Consider the following 18,026-nt stretch of genomic DNA (forward strand, 5'->3'; position numbering starts at 1 on the left):
GTAGATATATATTTAACTCTATTAGAAGCTGCCAAACAGATTTTCAAAGTGATTGTTCCATTTTACATTCCTGTTAGCACTGCAAGAGAGTTCTCCACATTCTTGCTCCACATTCTTGTCAACATTTGGTATTGTCAGTCTTTTCAATTTTAGCCATTCCAATATCATTATGGTTTTAATTTGTATTGCCTTCATAATTAAAGATGTTGAGAATCTTTTCATGTGTTCATTGAATATTAGTATGTTTTCTTTTGTGAAGGGTCTCTTCAAATATTTTGCCCATGTTTAAAACTTAGATCTTTTGTCTTTTAATTATTAAATTATAGGAGTTCTTTATATATACTGAATACAGGTCTCTTTGTCAGATATTAAGTATCGCATATAGGTTCTCTCCGTCTGTGGCTTGCCTTTTTGTGTTCTTAATGTTAATGATATCTTTCAATGAGTAAAGTTTTTAATTTTGGTGAAGTCTAGTTTATCAATTTCTTATTTGTGCTTTATGCTCTTTTGACTCCTAGTTAAGAACCCTTTGCCTACCCTAAGTCTGAAGATTTTCTCCTATATAAGTTTGATAGTTTTATCTTTTATATTTAGGACGGTGATTCATTTTCATATAAATTTTAGTGTTTAATGTAAAGTAAGTATTGATATTCATTTTTTTCAATGGTAATATCCAGTTTTCACAACATTTGTTGAAAATGCTTTTTTCACATCTGAATTGCTGTGACAACTTTGTTGAAAATTATCATGTATGTGGGTCTACTTCTGGATTCCTTATTTTCTACATTGATTTCCATATATATTCTTTTGTTATTACACATCACCTTGATTACACTAACTCTTTAAATTAGTATAAATTCTCTTTGTTCTTCTTTTCTAAACTTACTTTGGATATTATGTGTTGTTTGCATTTTAACATAAATTTTAGAATTAGCTTATCAGTTTCTATACAAACACATGCTGGCTGTAGATAAATTGGAGAGATTGGTATCTTAACACTATTGAGTCTTCCAATCCATGAATATGGCATATCTCTTCATTTATTTAAGTCTTCTTTATTTTCTTTTAGCAATGTTATATCTTACGCAAATTTTGTTAAATTATCCTTAAATATTTCATATTTTCGATGCTATTATAAAAGGAGTTGTCTTAACATTTCATTCTCTAATTGTTTAATTGCTAGCATATAGAAACACTATTGTTTTTTATGTATTGACCTTGTATCTTGAAACATTGCTAAATTCACATATTAATTCTAGTAATTCTCTTTATATTCTTAGGATATTCTCTGTATGTTATCATGTCATCTTCAAACCATTTACTGGTTTTAATTCTTTTAATTCTTCCTTTCCAATTTGAAGATCTTTTTATTTTCTTGCCTCATTTCACTGGTTAGGACTTCCAGTACAGTGATGAATATTGGTAACGAGGAGAGGCAAATCTGTATGACCCTGGAAACTCATTTCCTCCTTCCTTTCAGTAGCTTAACAGCTGAATCAGCTGAACTGAGCCAGCCTGTGGAGGGACAGCAAGGCCTTAAGCTGTTGTCAGCATTCCTGGCATGCATGGTTCTTTTTTTTTTTCAAGATTTTAAAAAAATTTTATTTATTTATTTTGGTTGCATTGGGTCTTTGTTGCTGCGCGTGGACTTTCTCTAGTTGTGGCGAGCAGGCGCTACTCTTCATTGCAGCGCACAGGCTTCTCATTGCAGTGGCTTCTCTTGTTGTGGAGCACGAGCTCTAGGCTGCGTGGGCTTCAGTAGTTCTGGCTCATGGGCTCTAGAACACAGGCTCAGTAGTTGTGGCCCATGGGCTTAGGTGCTTCGCAGCCTGTGGGATCTTCCCGGACCAGGGCTCGAACCCGTGTCGCCTGCATTGGCAGGCGGATTCTTAACCACTGCGCCACCAGGGAAGTCCCAGCATGCATGGTTCTTTTTGGGGACTTTGGTATGTAGACCTTGGCCCTGGAAATGCATACTTCTTACCATTGTTCCTGAATGCAGCTATCCCTTGATAAATTTTTTGTTACTTAAGGAAACTAGGGGTTTCCATTCCCTCCAAAGCTAACGTATAAATGTGTAACATAGTGAGGTGGTGGGGCTCACTCTTGCTCTTGTAGGAGTTTCAAGAGAACATCCTGCTTGCCAGCCAAAGGAGGCTTCTCTTCCCTCGGCAATTTTGTATACAGAAGATCTGTGCCTAACCTATACTGTGGAATAAAGAGAATTCAGTGTACAGAGTGTGGTTCCCTACTTCTCTCCTTCTAAGATTTTCTTCAATAAACATTGTTTATATCTATAGCCTCTGGTGTTAGTGGTATTTGTGCATGTCACCTTTGCACAACAAGTGTTGAAAGTGGACATACTTGCCTAGTTCCTTATCTTATGGGGACTCTATTCAGTCTTTTATCATTGAGTTTGATGTTTAATATGGGTTTTTCATTAAATTTTCTTTTCTTCATAGTTTCAGAAAGTTTTTTTAAAATCATGAATGGGTATTGAATTTTGTCAAATGCTTTTTTCCCCAGCATCTATTGACCTTTTTACCATTATATAATGTCTTTCTTTGTCTCTAGTAAAAATTTTTGAGTGAAAGTCTATTTTTTTATTGTGGGAAAATATACATAAGTTTACCATTTTAAACATTTTAAAGTATATTATTTAGTGGCATTAAGTACATTTTATTTTGTGCAACTGCTACAACTGTCTAATGCCCAGATTTTACATCACCTAAAATGGAAACCCTGTACCCATTAAGCAGTCACTTCCCATTTCCCCTCTCTTCATACCCAGGAAACCACTAATTTGCTTTCTGTGTCTATGGATTTGCCTAGTCTGGATATTTAATATAGATGGGATCATACAACATGTGTCCTTTTGTCTTTGTCTTCTTTCACTTAGTAATATTTTTAGAGTTCATCCATGTTTCAGCATGCATCAGTACTTCATTCCTTTTTATGACTGAATAATATTCTACTGTATAGCTATACCACATTGTATTTATCTATTCATCACTTGATGGACATTTGAGTTGTTTCTACTTTTTAGCTATTGTGAATAGTGCTACTATTCATGTACAAACTTTTACTTGAACACTTGTTTTCAACTCTTTTGGGTATATACCTACGAGTAGAAATATTGGGTCATACGGTAATTCTATGTTTACTTAGTGAGTAACTGCCAAACTGTTTTCCATAGTGGCTGTATTTACATTCCCACCAGCAATTTATAAATGTTCCAGTTCTCCATATCCCCACCAACACTTGTAAACTTTCTCTATTTTTTAATTTTAGCTCTCCTAGTGGATGTGAAGTGGTATCTCATTGTGGTTTTGATTTACATTTCCCTAGTGCCTAATGACATTGAGCATCTTTTCAATGCTTGTTAGCCATTTGTACATCTTCTTTGGGGAAATATCTATTTGAGTTCTTTGCTCATTTTAAAATTGCATTGTTTGTCTTTTGGTTGTTGAGTAATAAGAGTTCTTTGTATAATCTGGATACAAGACTCTTAGCAGATATATGATTTACAAATATATTCCCCCATTCTGTGGGCTGCCTTTTCACTCTCTTGATAGTATACTTTGATGCACAAAAATGTTTAATTTTGATGAAGTCCAATTTAATTATTTTTCCTTTTGGTGTCATACCCAAGATATCATTACCAAATCCAAAGTTATGAAGGTTTACTCTATATTTCCAGCTCTTATTTAGGTCTTTGATCCATTTTGAATTAACTTTGTACATGGTGTTAGGTAAGGATCAAGCTTCATTCTTTTGCATGTAGATCCAGTTGTCCCAAAATTTGTTGAAGAGATTATTTTTTCCCCATGGAATTGTCTTAGCACCCTTGCTAAAATCAATTGACCATAGTAAATGGGTTTATTTCTGGACTCTTAATTCTGTTCCATTGATTGATATGTCCATCCTTATGCCAGTAGCATACTGTTTTGATTACTGTAGCGCTGTAGTAAGTTTTGAAATCAGGAAGTGTGAGTCCTTTAGCTTTGCTTTTCCTTTTCAAGATTGTTTTCACTCTTTAGGGACCTTTGTGAATTCATATGCATTTTAGGATTGGCTTTTTCATTTCTGCATAAAAGGCCTTTGGAATTTTAATAGGGATTGAGCTGAAACTGTAAATTGATTTGGGGAGTATTGCTACCTTAACAGTAGTAATTTTTCCAATCCATGAACATGGGATGTGTTTCCATTTATTTATTTCCTCTTTAATTTTTTTCAGCAATGTTTTGTAGTTTTCAGTGTACAAGTTTTGTACTTCCTTCATTAAATTTATTCCTAAGTACTTTATTATTTTTGACTCTATACTGAAAATTGAATTGTTTTCTTATTTTCCTTCTTTGATCGTTCATTGCTGGTGTATAGAAATACAACTGATTTTTGAGTGTTGATCTTGTATCCTGCAACTATACTGAATTTATTTGTTAGCTCTAATAGGTTTTTTTGGTGCCTGTGTGTTTGTGTATTCTTTAGGATTTCCATATATAGGATGATGTCACCTGCAGATAGAGATAGTTTTACTTCTTCATTTCCAATATGGATGTGCTTTATTTCTTTTTCTTGCCTAATTATAAGTGGCTCACTTTAGATTTAAAGACACAAAATCTGCAGACAGTAAATGCTGGAGAGGGTGTGTAGAAAAGGGAGCCCTCCTACACTGTTGGTGGGAATGTAAATTGGTACAGCCACTATGGAGAACAGTATGGAGGTTCTTTAAAATACTAAAAATAGAAATACCGTATGACCCAGCAATCCCACTCTTGTGCATATACCCAGAGAAAACTGTAATTTGAAAAGATACATGCACCCCAGTGTTCACTGCAGCACTATTTACAATAGCCGGGACATGGAAGCAACCTAAATGTCCATCAACAGAGGAATGGATAAAGAAGATGTGGTACATATATACAATGGAATATTACTCAGCCATAAAAAAGAACAAAATAATGCCATTTGCAGCAACATGGGTGGACCTAGAGATTGTCATACTGAATGAAGTAAGTCAGACACAGAAAAACCAGTATCATATGATATCGCTTATATGTGGAATCTAAAAAAAAAAAAAAAGAGTACAAATGAACTTATTTACAAAACAGGAGTAAAGTCATGGATGTAGAAAACAAACTTATGGTTACCAGGGTAGAAGGGGAGGGGAGGGATAAATTGGGAGACTGGGATTGACATATACACACTGCTATATATTAAATAGATAACTAATAAGAACCTGCTGTATAGCACAAGGAACTCTACTCAGTACTCTGTAATGGACTATATGGGAAAAGAATCTAAACAACAACAACAAAAAACAAGAGTGGATATATGTATATGTATAACTGATTCACTTTGCTGTATGCCTGAAACTAACACAACACTATAAATCAACTGTACTCCAATAAAAATTGAAAAAAAAGAGAAAAAAAACTGAAGACACAAATAAGCTGAAAGTAAAAGGATAGAAAAAGATATTTCACACAAACAGGAACCAAAAGAGAGCTGGAGTGGCTATACTGATATCACAGAAATTAGACTTTAACACAAAAATTATTGCTGGAGACAAAGAAGAATATTATATAATGATAAAAGGGCCAATAATGGAGACAAAGAAGAATATTATATAGTGATAAAAGGGCCAATAATGCAGAAAAAACATTAAAGGAAATTCTACACTGAATTATGATTTTGAAAAATAATCTCTTAGTAAACTTATGAATAAAAGGAAATTTCTTCAACCTCATAAAAGATACTTATGAAAAACCCACAGCTCGGCTTATACTCAGTGGTGAAAGACTAAATGGTTCTCCCCCTGAGACCAGGAACGAGGCAGTGAGGCTTCCTTTCACCACTTCTGTTCAACATCATGCTAGAAATTCTAGCCAGAGTAATTGAATAAAGATTTATCAAATACTTTACATCAGCTGTTTTAACTATGTTTAAAGAATTAAAGCAAACAATGTCTAAAGAACAAAAGGAAATATGAGACTGATGTCTCACCAAATAGTGAATATTAATAGATAGAAATTATTTTTTAAAAACTGAATAGAAATTCTGAGGTTAAAAACTTAACTGAAGTGAAAATTAACTGGAGGGGCAAAACAGCAGATTGAGAAGGCAGAAGAAAGAATCAGTGGACTTGAAGATAGGATAGTTGTTCAATATCTGGGCTTACTCAGGGACAGTTTCTATTGATTGCTTTTTTCCTTTGTATGATCCATATTTCCTTATTTTGTTTAATGCCTCATAATTGTTTTGTTGAAAACTGGACATTAAAAATGTATAGCAAAAAAAAAATGTATAGCAAGAAAACTCTGTAAGTCAAATTCTTCCCTCCCAGGGTTTGCTTTGCTGATGCTTGTAGTTTGTTTGTTTCATGACTTTTATGAATTAATTCTGTCATCTGTATTCTTTATTATACATGAACACAGAAGCCTTTGTTCTATTTGCTTAGTTGTCAGCCAGTGATTGGACAGAACTTTCCTTAAATATTTGGAGCCAAAAGATATCTCCCAGTCTTTGCTGGAAGGCTCTGTGTGCAAGTTGGGGCATGCCTTCAACACTTAGCCAGGCAGTTTATAACTGTGCCTTAGCCTTCACTTCCTGCTTTCACAGAGCCTCATGGTTAGACAGAGCTAAAGTTTAGGATCTTCTCATGTTTTTCCTGAGCATGCACTCACCTGCATACAGCCCTGAGCCTGCATGTGGCCTTATTCTAGGTAGGAGATTCTGATAGTTTAGATGAGGCTGTGGTGATGGAGAGGAAAAATCTAGGTGATCTTAAAGAGGTATAATTCACTGATTATTAAGTATACAGATAGGCACATATGTTATTTCAAAAAAGAATCTTTTGTTTTAAAATTCTGGTGGTGAATAATTTAATCTTTTAAAAACCCATTGAGAGATTATCTTTTTGTTTTTGTTGATTTGCTTCATTTTGAACTCTGTAATGAATCTGTATCTGATTCTAAGACAATTGGTCTATCTATTCAAAAAATCAAATTGTGGGATGGGGAGGGTGGGAGGGAGGGAGATGCAAGAGGGAAGAGATATGGGAACATAATGTATGTGTATAACTGATTCACTTTGTTATAAAGCAGAAGCCAACACACCATTGTAAGGCAATTATACTTCAATAAAGATGTTAAAAAAAAAATCAAATTGTAAAAGGAAGTTACTATGAATCTTTTTCTAACAAGAAATTTTTCTTCCTAGTGGATATTTTGACATACGTTGTCTGGAAGATAAGTGGCTTACCTGCAACTCGTGTAATTGGAAGTGGTTGTAATCTAGACTCTGCCCGTTTTCGTTACCTAATTGGAGAGAAGTTGGGTGTACATCCCACAAGCTGCCATGGTTGGATTATTGGAGAACATGGTGATTCAAGTGGTAAGTGTAAACTCATTATCATTATATTATCACACTTCTTATCTTTAATAATGCTTTTTTTCCTTAAATATAGCTGTACAGCACTTATTTTTTTGGCATATTACTAACTTTTTCTATTCCTTTACTTTCAGTCTTTTGTGTCATTGATTTAGCTACCTCTTATAAAATAGTGCATAGAGCATATAGCTGTTTTAAAAGTCAACGAGTGTTTGTCTGGAGCAGTTTCATTGTGATTTTAAAAACAGAGTTATTAAGATATAAGACACGTCCCATAAACTTTACCCATTTAAAGTGTATTATTCACTGGCTTTTTATTCAGAGTTGTGCAACTGTCACCACAATCTAATTGTAGAAAATTTTCATCACCCCAAAAAACTCCCACTCCTGCACTCACCCCCACTCTAGCCCCAGGCAACCATTAATCTACTTTCTGACTGTATAGATTTGTTTTTCCCTGACTTTTCATAGAAATAAAATTGCTTAATATGTGATTTAAGCTATTACTTAGGTCACACGAACCATTTTCTTTTCTTAACTTAAACATTTAATCTCTTCTATACAATTAGAACTTTATACTTACAGTGTTCTCTAATTATGTCATATGTGTAAGTCTTCTTTCCATAATGCCAATAGACTTGTTGAGAATAGGCACCATTTGTTCATTTATTCAATCATCCATTTGTTTATTCAAAACATTTAATGAGCCCTTCTCTTTTCTTTATACTTCAAGGGTCGTAGTATAATAAATACTTTTGATTTGACTCAAACAAATATTTCTTTGACTAGTGCCTTAATTTGACCCTGTTGGCATGTGTTATTGTCTTAGCTCTTCCTCCTGAAAATTTTTAAAAGTAATTTTGCGGGCTTCCCTGGTGGTGCAGTGGTTAAGAATCTGCCTACCAATGCAGGGGACACGGGTTCGAGCCCTGGTCCGGGAAGATCCCACGTGCCACGGAGCAACTAAGCCCGTGCGCCACAACTACTGAGCCTGTGCTTTAGAGCTCGTGAGCCACAACTACTGAGCCCACGTGCCACAACTACTGAAGCCTGTGCGCCTAGAGCCCGTGCTTCAGAACAAGAGAAGCCACCACAGTGAGAAGCCTGCACACTGCAACGAAGAGTAGCCCCCGCTCACCGCAACTAGAGAAAGCCCGTGTGCAGCAACGAAGACCCAACACAGCCAAAAATAAATAAATAAATAAATAAATAAATAAATAAATTTATATTTAAAAAAAAAGTTATTTTGCCAGATATGTTTTAATTTCTCCCATTTAGTATTCCATGATTTTATTTTTTAAAAACCATGTATGGTTTAATAGTATGGTATTAATTTATTGCTCTTTTCCCTCTTATAATATTTTATCATTTCTTATAGATTATTTTCTTTGTGGATTCTATATTTGTGTCTTGCTTAAAATGCCTCCTTATTACACAATTACAAGTAAATTCTACTACATGTTTTATAATGCTTTATAATTTTATTTTTTACATTTACCTCTTTTGTCTATTTGAAACTTATTTTTATATATGGCGTAAGGTAGTAACCTAACTTTATTCTTAAAAATCCCACTGAACTTAAACAACTGATGCAGTACTGGCAAGAAGAGTTCCTTCTGAGATTTATTTCTTTCAGTGCCCTTATGGAGTGGAGTAAACGTTGCTGGTGTTGCTCTGAAGACTCTAGACCCTAAGTTAGGAACTGATTCAGACAAGGACCAGTGGAAAAATATCCATAAGCAAGTTGTTGGAAGGTAACATTAGTCATTCACTTTCTTAGTGCCTTAATAATCTATTGTAAGAACAAATTTTGCAGACAAAAAGTATAAAAGTTGATCTCTGCTTTTTGTGAGATAAATAACATTCTGAAAATCCCCAAATTCAGATATACATAATGCATAGCTTTCTTTTGGGGAGCATTGTTCAAATCGAAAAATACACTTCTCACTTCATAAGAAGTCATATATGTTTGAGAGCAATATAGCATAGTGATTAGGAGCATGGACTTTGGAACCACGTTGCTCAGGGTTTTTCAAACCTGGCTTCACCATTTATTAGTGGTGTGATATTGGGAGGTTATTTAAAATATTGAAAGCTCAGTTTCCTCATATTTAAAATGAGGATAGTAATAGAGCCAACCTTAGAGGGCTATTATGAAGAGTAAATGACTTAGTACGTGTAGAATGCTTAGAATGGTACCCAGAACTGATTAATTAACTGATTAAGTTCAAAAGACTTGATGAAAAGACACATGAAACTGATGCAGATGATCAGAAGTTAACTAATTAGGTTTACTTATAAATGAAGTGTCTGACTCTGTACACATCCCCTGAATAGCATACATGATTCTCCTTCATGCTTTAACCAAGATATATATTAGTAAAATTATAGAACTTAGAAATCACTTTTGGATATTCAAAACTGGAATATTAAATCTACAAAAGCACATGTCTATTGAATGTATATTTGTGATAGCAACCCTACAAAAATGTATAAGAATTAGGGCAGAGACTAAAAAGGCACACAATATAACAAAAAAGTTATTATGGGTTAGTTTTATTCTCTACATGACTTTTAGTTAAAAAAAATAAATTACATTATTTTCTGATCTTAAAGCACATGACCCCTTTAGTGGGTATAGAGTTTCAGTTTGGGAAGATGAAAAAGTTCTGGAGAGGATGGTGGTAATGGTGGTAAAACATTGTTTAAGTACTTAATGCCATTGAACTGTATGCTTAAAATGGTTTAAATGGCAAATTTTACCACAATTATAAAAAATAAAATAAAATGAGTATTGTACATGGCTACCGATAGTGGTCTAGAGTTCAGACTGTCAAACTAACAGTACATAATAGACTTTAATCTAGCATTAAGTTTATCTAGCTTAGTGAAAGGATACTGGACAGAAAACACAGTATGGAATATTAGCATTTACTTCAGGAGGTGTTTCAAATGCTCAGGTGTAGCTTCCAGGCCCCATCACTACAGGGGGCACACTCAGTTGCAACGGATGAGAGCAGACTACCCCAGCACAGGAAAGCCACTGCCTTTGTGTCCCAGCAGTTTTTAATACAGTTCTTGTCACATAGGTCTCAGGATTTGCATGCTTGTTCCCAGTCTTCTAGTCCTGGTGCAATGCACACATCAAGAGTTACATAGGGCTTCCCTGGTGGCGCAGTGGATAAGAATCTGCCTGCCAATGCAGAGGACACAGTTTCGATCCCTTGTCTGGGAAGATCCCACATGCCGCAGAGCAACTAAGCCCGTGTGCCACAACTACTGAGCTCACGTGCCACAACTACTGAAGCCCGCATGCCTAAAGCCTGTGCTCCACAACAAGAGAAGCCACCGCAATGAGAAGCCCGCACACCGCAACAAAGAGTAGCCCCTGCTCTCCACAACTAGAGAAAGCCCGCGCATAGCAATGAAAACCCAATGCAGCCAAAAATAAATAAATGAAGACCCAACGCAGCCAAAAATAAATAAATAAATAATTTTTTTTAAAAAAGAGTTACATAATATGCAATGCTGATAACCTTGTTCCATTATGATTACTATTCCACATTTATCTTAAATAATTTATACATAAATAATTTATGTATTTATTTTTTTCCTATTTCTTTAATTGTGATAAAATACACATAACATAAAATTTACCATCTTAATCATTTTAAGTGTATAGTTCAATGGTGTAAAAACCATTCATAATCTTCTGTAACCATACCACCATCCATCTCATAACTCTTCATAATTTAAGACTGAAACTCTGTATCCATGAAACAATCCCTCCCCATTAATCCCTCACCCCAGGCGCTGGCTACCACCTTTCTACTTTCTGTTTCTATGATTTTGACTACTCTATCATATAAGTGAAATCATACAGTATTTGTCTTTTCGTGGCTAGTTTATTTCACTTAGCATAATGTCCTTAAGGTTCATCCGTGTTATAGCATATGTCAGAGTTTCCTTTTTAAGCTGAATGATATTCTATTGTATGTAAATATACCACATATTGCTTATCCATTCGTCTCTTTTTTTTTTTAATTAATTAATTTATTTTATTTATGGCTGTGTTGGGTCTTCGTTTCTGTGCGAGGGCTTTCTCTAGTTGCGGCAAACGGGGGCCACTCTTCATCGCGGTGCGCGGGCCTCTCACTATCGCGGCCTCTCTTGTTGCGGAGCACAGGCTCCAGACGCGCAGGCTCAGCAGTTGTGGCTCACGGGCCCAGTCGCTCCGCAGCATGTGGGATCTCCCAGACCAGGGCTCAAACCCGTGTCCCCCGCACTGGCAGGCGGACTCCCAACCACTGCGCCACCAGGGAAGCCCTGTTGTTTTCTGTTTGATAGTAGTCATCCTAATGGATGTGAGGTGGTATCTCATTGTAGTTTTGATTTGCATTTCCCTAATTAGTGATGCTGAGCATTTTGTCATGTGCTAATAGGCCATCTGTATATCTTCTTTGGAGAAATGTCTGTTCAAGTCTTTTGCCCACTTTTGAATTGGGTTGTTTGTTTTGTTGTTATTGTTGTTGTTGTTGAGTTTTAAGAGTCCTGTCTATATTCTGGATATTAATCTCTCATCAGATAATTTACAAATATTTTCTTCCATTCCATAGGTTCTTTTTTTACTCTTTTTATAGTGTCTTTGATGTGCAAAACTTAAAAATTTTCATGAAATCCATTTGTCTGTTTTTTCTCTTGTTACCTTTTGTGTTCTGTCCAAGAAATCATTGCCAAATGCAATGTCGTGAAGCTTTTGCCCTATGTTTTCATGTAAGAGTATCATAGTTTTAGGTCTTACATTCAGATCTTTGATTCATTTTGAATTCATTTTTGTAAATGCTGTTATGTCAGGGTTTAGTTTTAATCTTTTGCACGTGGATATCCAGTTTCTCCAGCACCATTTGTTGAAAAGACTGCCCTTTTCCCATTCAATGGTCTTGGCACACTTTTTGAAAATCAGTTGAATGTCAGATATGTAGGTTTATTTCTGGGCTTTCTATTCTATCCCATTGGGTCTGTATGTTTGTCTGGATAACAGTACTATACAGTTTTGATTACTGTAGCTTTGTAGTAAGTTTTGAAATCAGGTAGTGTGAGTCCTTCAGCTTTCAAGATTGTTTTAGCTCTTTAGAGTCTCTTGAGATTCCATATGAATTTTAGGGTGGGTTTTTCTACTTCTGCAAAAAATATCTTTGGGAATTTGATGGGAATTTCACTGAATCTATAGATGGTTTGGGGTAGTATTAACATCTTAATAATATTAAGTCTCCAATCCATGAACATAAGATGTGTTTCCATTTATTTATGTCTTCTTTAATTTCTTTCAGCAAAGTTTTATGGTTTTCATTGTACAAGTCTTTCACCTCCTTGGTTAAGTTAATTCCTAAGTATTTTATTCTTTTTGATGCTATTGTAAATGGGATTGATTTCTTAATTTCCTTTTCAGATTGTTCATTGTCATTATATAGAAATGCAATTTTTTAATGTTGACTTTGTATCCTGCTACTTTACCAAATTCATTTATTAGTTCAGCAGTTTTTTTTGTGTGTGTATAGAATCTTTACAGTTTTCTGCATGTAAGATCATGTCATCTATAAGTAGAGATACTTTCATTTCTTCCTTTCCAATTTGAATGCCTTTTATTTCTCTTTCTTACCTAATTGCTCTGGATAGAACTTGCAATACTGTGTTGAATGGAAGTGGCAAAAGTGAGCATCCTTGCCTTATTCCTGACCTTAAAGGAAAAGCTTTTAGTTTTTCACTGTTGAGTATGATCTTCACTGTGGGTTTTTCATATATGGCTTTTATTATGTTGAGGTAGTTTCCTTCTATTCCTAGTTTCTTGAGTGTTTTTATCATGAAAAGGTGTTGAATTTTGTCAAACGATTTTTATGCATCAGTTGAGATAATAATGTGGTTTTCCTCCTTTATTCTCTTAATGTGGTGTATTACATTGGTGGATTTTGGTATGTTGAACCATCCTTGCATTCCAGGAATAAATCATGGTGTATAATCCATTAAATACTGTTGAATTTGGTTTGCTAGTATTTTGTTGAGGATTTTTGCCTCATTGTTCATAAGGGATAATGGTCTCTAGTTCTTTTTTCTCTTCTTTCTTTTTTTTTTCCTAAGATACAATTTACTCTTTACAACCAGGGTCCACAGGTCCAGGCTGCAGAGCGGCAGCAGGAAGCAGACACTCCAATCTGGTTCTGGGTAACCTGGTAATAAAAATGAGCCCATAATGCCCCTCTGGCCTCTTGAGACACCACAGGCTCACTGCCTAAAATAACTAGAGCTCTGGAAATATTAAATAGAAGAGTGATTTCCAGGGGGGAAATTTTAAATAAGATGCACATGGGAAAGGCCATAGAAAGTTTGCCAAGTTAAATTTGGTACATAATTGTGTTCACTTGATATCCAAAGTGTGTGCGGTCAGTCGAGCACTCCTGCCAAAGCCTCAGTATGGCTTGTAGTTATTCTAATGGCCACCGTGTTGCTGGCTTTTCCCAAAATTTGTACCACCCTGACTGTAGTCGTAGCCGGGGCCTAATAGCCATAAGGTGAGTAGTCACAGCTGACATAGCTGGGTCCATAGTCCTGCTGGTAGCTGTAGCCCTGGTTCCAGTAGCTGCCATAGCCCTGATTCCTACTCTGACTCTGACCTCCTCCACTTCCACCACCACCACCGCTGCCTCGGTTCCCGTGGTTGCCACCCCCATGGCGCCCAGAGCCATACTGCTGCTGTTGATAAACCTCTTTGGGCTGAGCCACCTTGATTTCACACTTACTTCTGCTGATGGTGTGGAACTTTTTCTCCAGAACTTTCTTCACAGGTTCCTCTTCTTTAAAGGTGATGAAAACAAAGGCTCGTCTTTTGTTCGACTTTGGATCCATTGGAAGCTCAATGGCTTCAATCTCCCCAAACTCGCCGACGTACTCCCTGATCTTCTCCTCAGTGGCTTCAGGATTCAGACCCCCCACAAAAATTTTCTTTACTGGCTCTTTCTTCATGGCAATGGCTTTTTTGGGGTCAATGACACAGCCATCCAGTCTGTGCTCCTTCTGATCTAGAACCTTCTCCACACTGGCTGCATCTTTGAAGAGGATAAACCCAAACCCTCTTGACCAGCCAGTGTTGGGATCCATTTGTATTGTACAGTCAACGACCTCTCCAAATTTGGTAAAATAGTCCTTTAGGTCCTTTTTGCTGGTATCCCAGCTCAGGCCACCAATGAACAGTTTTCCCGCATCCTTCTCGTTCTTGCTGGCGTTTATCCAGTTGCCTTCCTTGCTGTTCTGGTTGCCAGCCTGGGGCGCCGTGCTCCCGCCTTCAGCACTTGCCACGACCCCGGTGCTGGCCGGCGACTCGCCTTCGGGGGTGGCCTCGTGTCCGTTGTCGGTGGCGCCCGTTGTCGGTGGCGCCCGTTGTCTCCATGGGCTGCTCCTCACCCGCTTCCGACATGCTAGGCCATGGCGTGCAGCTCCAACCCAGAAGCTTGCCCGGGCCCGTGTGGTGCCTCTGCCTCTAGTTTTTTTCTTATACTGACTTTGTCTGGCCTTGGTAAATGGGTAATGCTTAGAATCAGTAATAATGGCTCCACTTTCATTTCTGATTTTAGTAATTTGAGTCTTCTCTCTTTTTTCTTAATTCATCTAGCTAAAAGTTGTCAATTTGTTGATCTTTTCAAAGAACTATTGATTTTTTTCTATTGTTTTTCCATTCTCTATTTTGTTATTTCTGATCTTTATTATTTACTTCCATTTGCTAGATTTGGGTTTAATTTGTTCTTTTTTTTCTAGTTCCTTAAGTTGTAACATTAGATTGTTAATTTGACATCTTTCTTGTTTTTTAATGTAAGCATATATGGCTGTAAGTTTACCCTTTAGCACTGCTTTCTCTCTGACCAATAAGTTTTATGTTATGTTTTCATTTTCATTCATCTCTAAGTATTTCCTAATTTCCATTGTGCTTTCTTCTTTGATCCATTAGGCTGTTATAGAGTGTGCTTTTTAATTTCCACAAATTTGTGAATTTTCCAGTGTTACTTCTGTTACTGATTTCTAAATTCACCTCGTTGTGTCAGAGAATATACTTTGTATGATGCCTGTCTTTTTAAATCTATTGAGACTTAATTTGTGGCATAACGTATGGTCTATTCTCGAAAATATCCCATGTGCACTTGAGGAGAATGTAGATGCTGTTATTGTTGGGTAAGGTGTTCTGTTTGTCTGTTAGATCTAGTTGGTCTATGGTGTTGAACTCTCTATTTCCTTACTTACCTTCTGTTTGATTGATCTATCCATTATTGAAAGTCAGGTATTGAAGTCTTCAATTATTATTGTAGAACTGTCTATTTCTCCCTTCAATTTTGTCAGTTTTTGCTTCACGATGGTCTGCTATTAGATGCATACATGTTTATAATTATTGTTTTATTTTCTTTCATTTTCTTTCTTGAACCTCTAATTAGTATGTAATGTCCTTCTTTGCCTATTGTAAACTTTTTTGATTTGAAGTCTATTTTATCTGACATTAGTATAGCCACCCCTGCTCCCTTTTGGTTACTATTTGCATAAAATATCTTCTTCCATTCTTTCACTTTTAATCTATTTGTGTCTTTGGCTTTAAAGTAAGTTTCATGTTGACAGCATGTACTTGGCTCATGTGTTTTGATCCATTCTGTCAGTCTCTTTAGATTGGAGAGTGTAATTTGTTTACATTTAAAGTAATTACTGATAAGGGGGGCTTCTGTCATTGCGCTATTTGTTTTCTATATGCCTTAGAGCTTCTTGTTTCTCATTTCCTGCATTACTGTCTTCTTTTGTGTTTATTTTTTGTAGTGAAATATTTAAACTCCTGTCTCATTTTCTTTTGTATATATCCTATAGCTATTATAGCTATTTTCATTTTGGTTGCCATGGGGGATTACCTTTAGCACCCTAAAGTTATAATACTCTTATTTGAATTTCTACCAGCTTAACTTCAATAACATACAAAACCTCTGCTTCTTCATAGTTCCATCCTCACCTCTTTTGATCATTGATGTCACAAAATTGCATCTTTACACACTGTTTGCCCCAAAATATAAACTAATAATTCTTTTAAATGCAGTTGTTTCTTAAATTTGAAAATGGGAGTTACACACCAAAGTCACAGTAATACTAGCTTTTAGACTAATTTTTAAAAAATGTATTAGTCTCTTAAATTATGCAGAAAACAAAAAGTATAAGTATAAACCATTGTTACAATATTACTAGCTTTTACCTTTTACCATGCATTTACCTTTACTGAGATCTTTATTTTTTCACATGGCTTCAAGTTACTGTTTATTTCACCCTGCAGGACTGCCTTGAGTATTTCTTGCAGGACTGGTCTAGTGGTGATGAACTCCCTCAGCTTTTGTTTCTTTGGCAAAGTCTTAATTTTTCCCTCACTTTTGAAGAACAATTTTGCCAGATATATGATATGATTCTTGGTTGACAGTTGTTTTCTTTTTATCACTTTAAATATATCTGCCCAGTACCTTCTGGCCTCCAAAGTTTCTGGTGAGAAATCTGATGATGATCTTATTTTTCACTTTTCTTCAGTCTTTTTTTCTTTCTGTTCCTCAGTCAGTAATTTCCATTGTCCTATCTTCAAGTTTGCTGATTCTGTCTTCTGCCTGCTCAAATCTGTTTTTTAGTCCATCTAGTGATTTTTTTCATTTCAGTTATTGTGCTTTTCAGCTCTAGAATTTTGGGGGTGGGGGTTCTTATTAGGTTTTATATTTCTTTATTGATATTTCCATTTTGTTCACTCATCATTTTCTTGACTTTCTCTACATCTTCCTTTAGTTCTTTGAGTGTCTTTAAGACAGTTGTTTTAAAGTCTTTGTCTAGTATATCTGCCATCAGTTTTTTTTCCCCCAGGAACAGTTTCTGTTGATTCATTTTTTCCTTTGAATGGGCCATACTTTTATATTTCTTTGTATGCCTTGTGATTTTTTGTTGTTGTTGTTGAAAACTGGATGTTTGAATCTAATAATATGACAATTTTATCAGATTCTATCCCTTCCCCAGGGTTTGCTGGGTTTTTGTTGTTATTGTTATTGCTTTTGTTTTTTGATTGTTGAAGGCTGCTTCTGTGCCAGGGACCAACCTGAGGTGTACTCTTAAGGTCTTTGAGGTTGTTTCTAGGCCTGTGCTTTTCCCTGGGCATACGTGGTTACTTTCTAATTTCCCCCAAATATGCAACTGCTTTTGTATGTTCTGGTCTTTAATGTCTGGCTCCCAAGAGGGGAAAAAGAAATATTAAGGGAAAGGGTGCCTGCCCTTTACATTCCTTGGAGGTTACTTTAGCCAGAGGGGGAGAGGCTTGCAACAGTTGTGGGGAGGTGCAACAACAATGGCTTTGCCCTCTTTGTCTACACCTCTGTCATCAGAAGCAGTAATCAGTCATTAGAGAACAGATCTCTGATATTTGGAGGAAAGGGTGCTTTTCACAGGCTGTGCAGAAACTGCTTTGGGTACATGCAAACAGCCCTGCTACTCTGCTAAGGGCTGAAATTGGCTGAAATTAACCACAGTTTAACATACAAACCTTCCCCTGGAAATCTCAAGCTTTCAGAAGACTCCAGAGTTCCCCCAAAAGT

General features: G+C 36.1%; 1 protein-coding gene and 1 pseudogene across 2 annotated transcripts in view; one reads left to right on the forward strand and one right to left on the reverse strand.

Annotated features, from left to right (window-relative positions):
- Positions 1 to 18,026, forward strand: part of LOC137771269 (L-lactate dehydrogenase C chain) — a 47,143-nt gene that overhangs the window by 20,047 nt on the left and 9,070 nt on the right. For both annotated transcript variants that reach the window (XM_068554439.1, XM_068554440.1), the window contains 2 exons: positions 7,222 to 7,395; positions 9,029 to 9,146. In XM_068554439.1, coding sequence (XP_068410540.1) covers positions 7,222 to 7,395; positions 9,029 to 9,146 — 292 coding nt within the window. The remainder of the gene's footprint in view (positions 1 to 7,221; positions 7,396 to 9,028; positions 9,147 to 18,026) is intronic.
- On the reverse strand, positions 13,856 to 14,860 carry LOC137771712 (heterogeneous nuclear ribonucleoprotein A/B pseudogene; annotated as a pseudogene).

Source organism: Eschrichtius robustus, chromosome 11, assembly GCF_028021215.1.
Source record: "Eschrichtius robustus isolate mEscRob2 chromosome 11, mEscRob2.pri, whole genome shotgun sequence".
NCBI classification, from domain to species: domain Eukaryota; kingdom Metazoa; phylum Chordata; class Mammalia; order Artiodactyla; family Eschrichtiidae; genus Eschrichtius; species Eschrichtius robustus.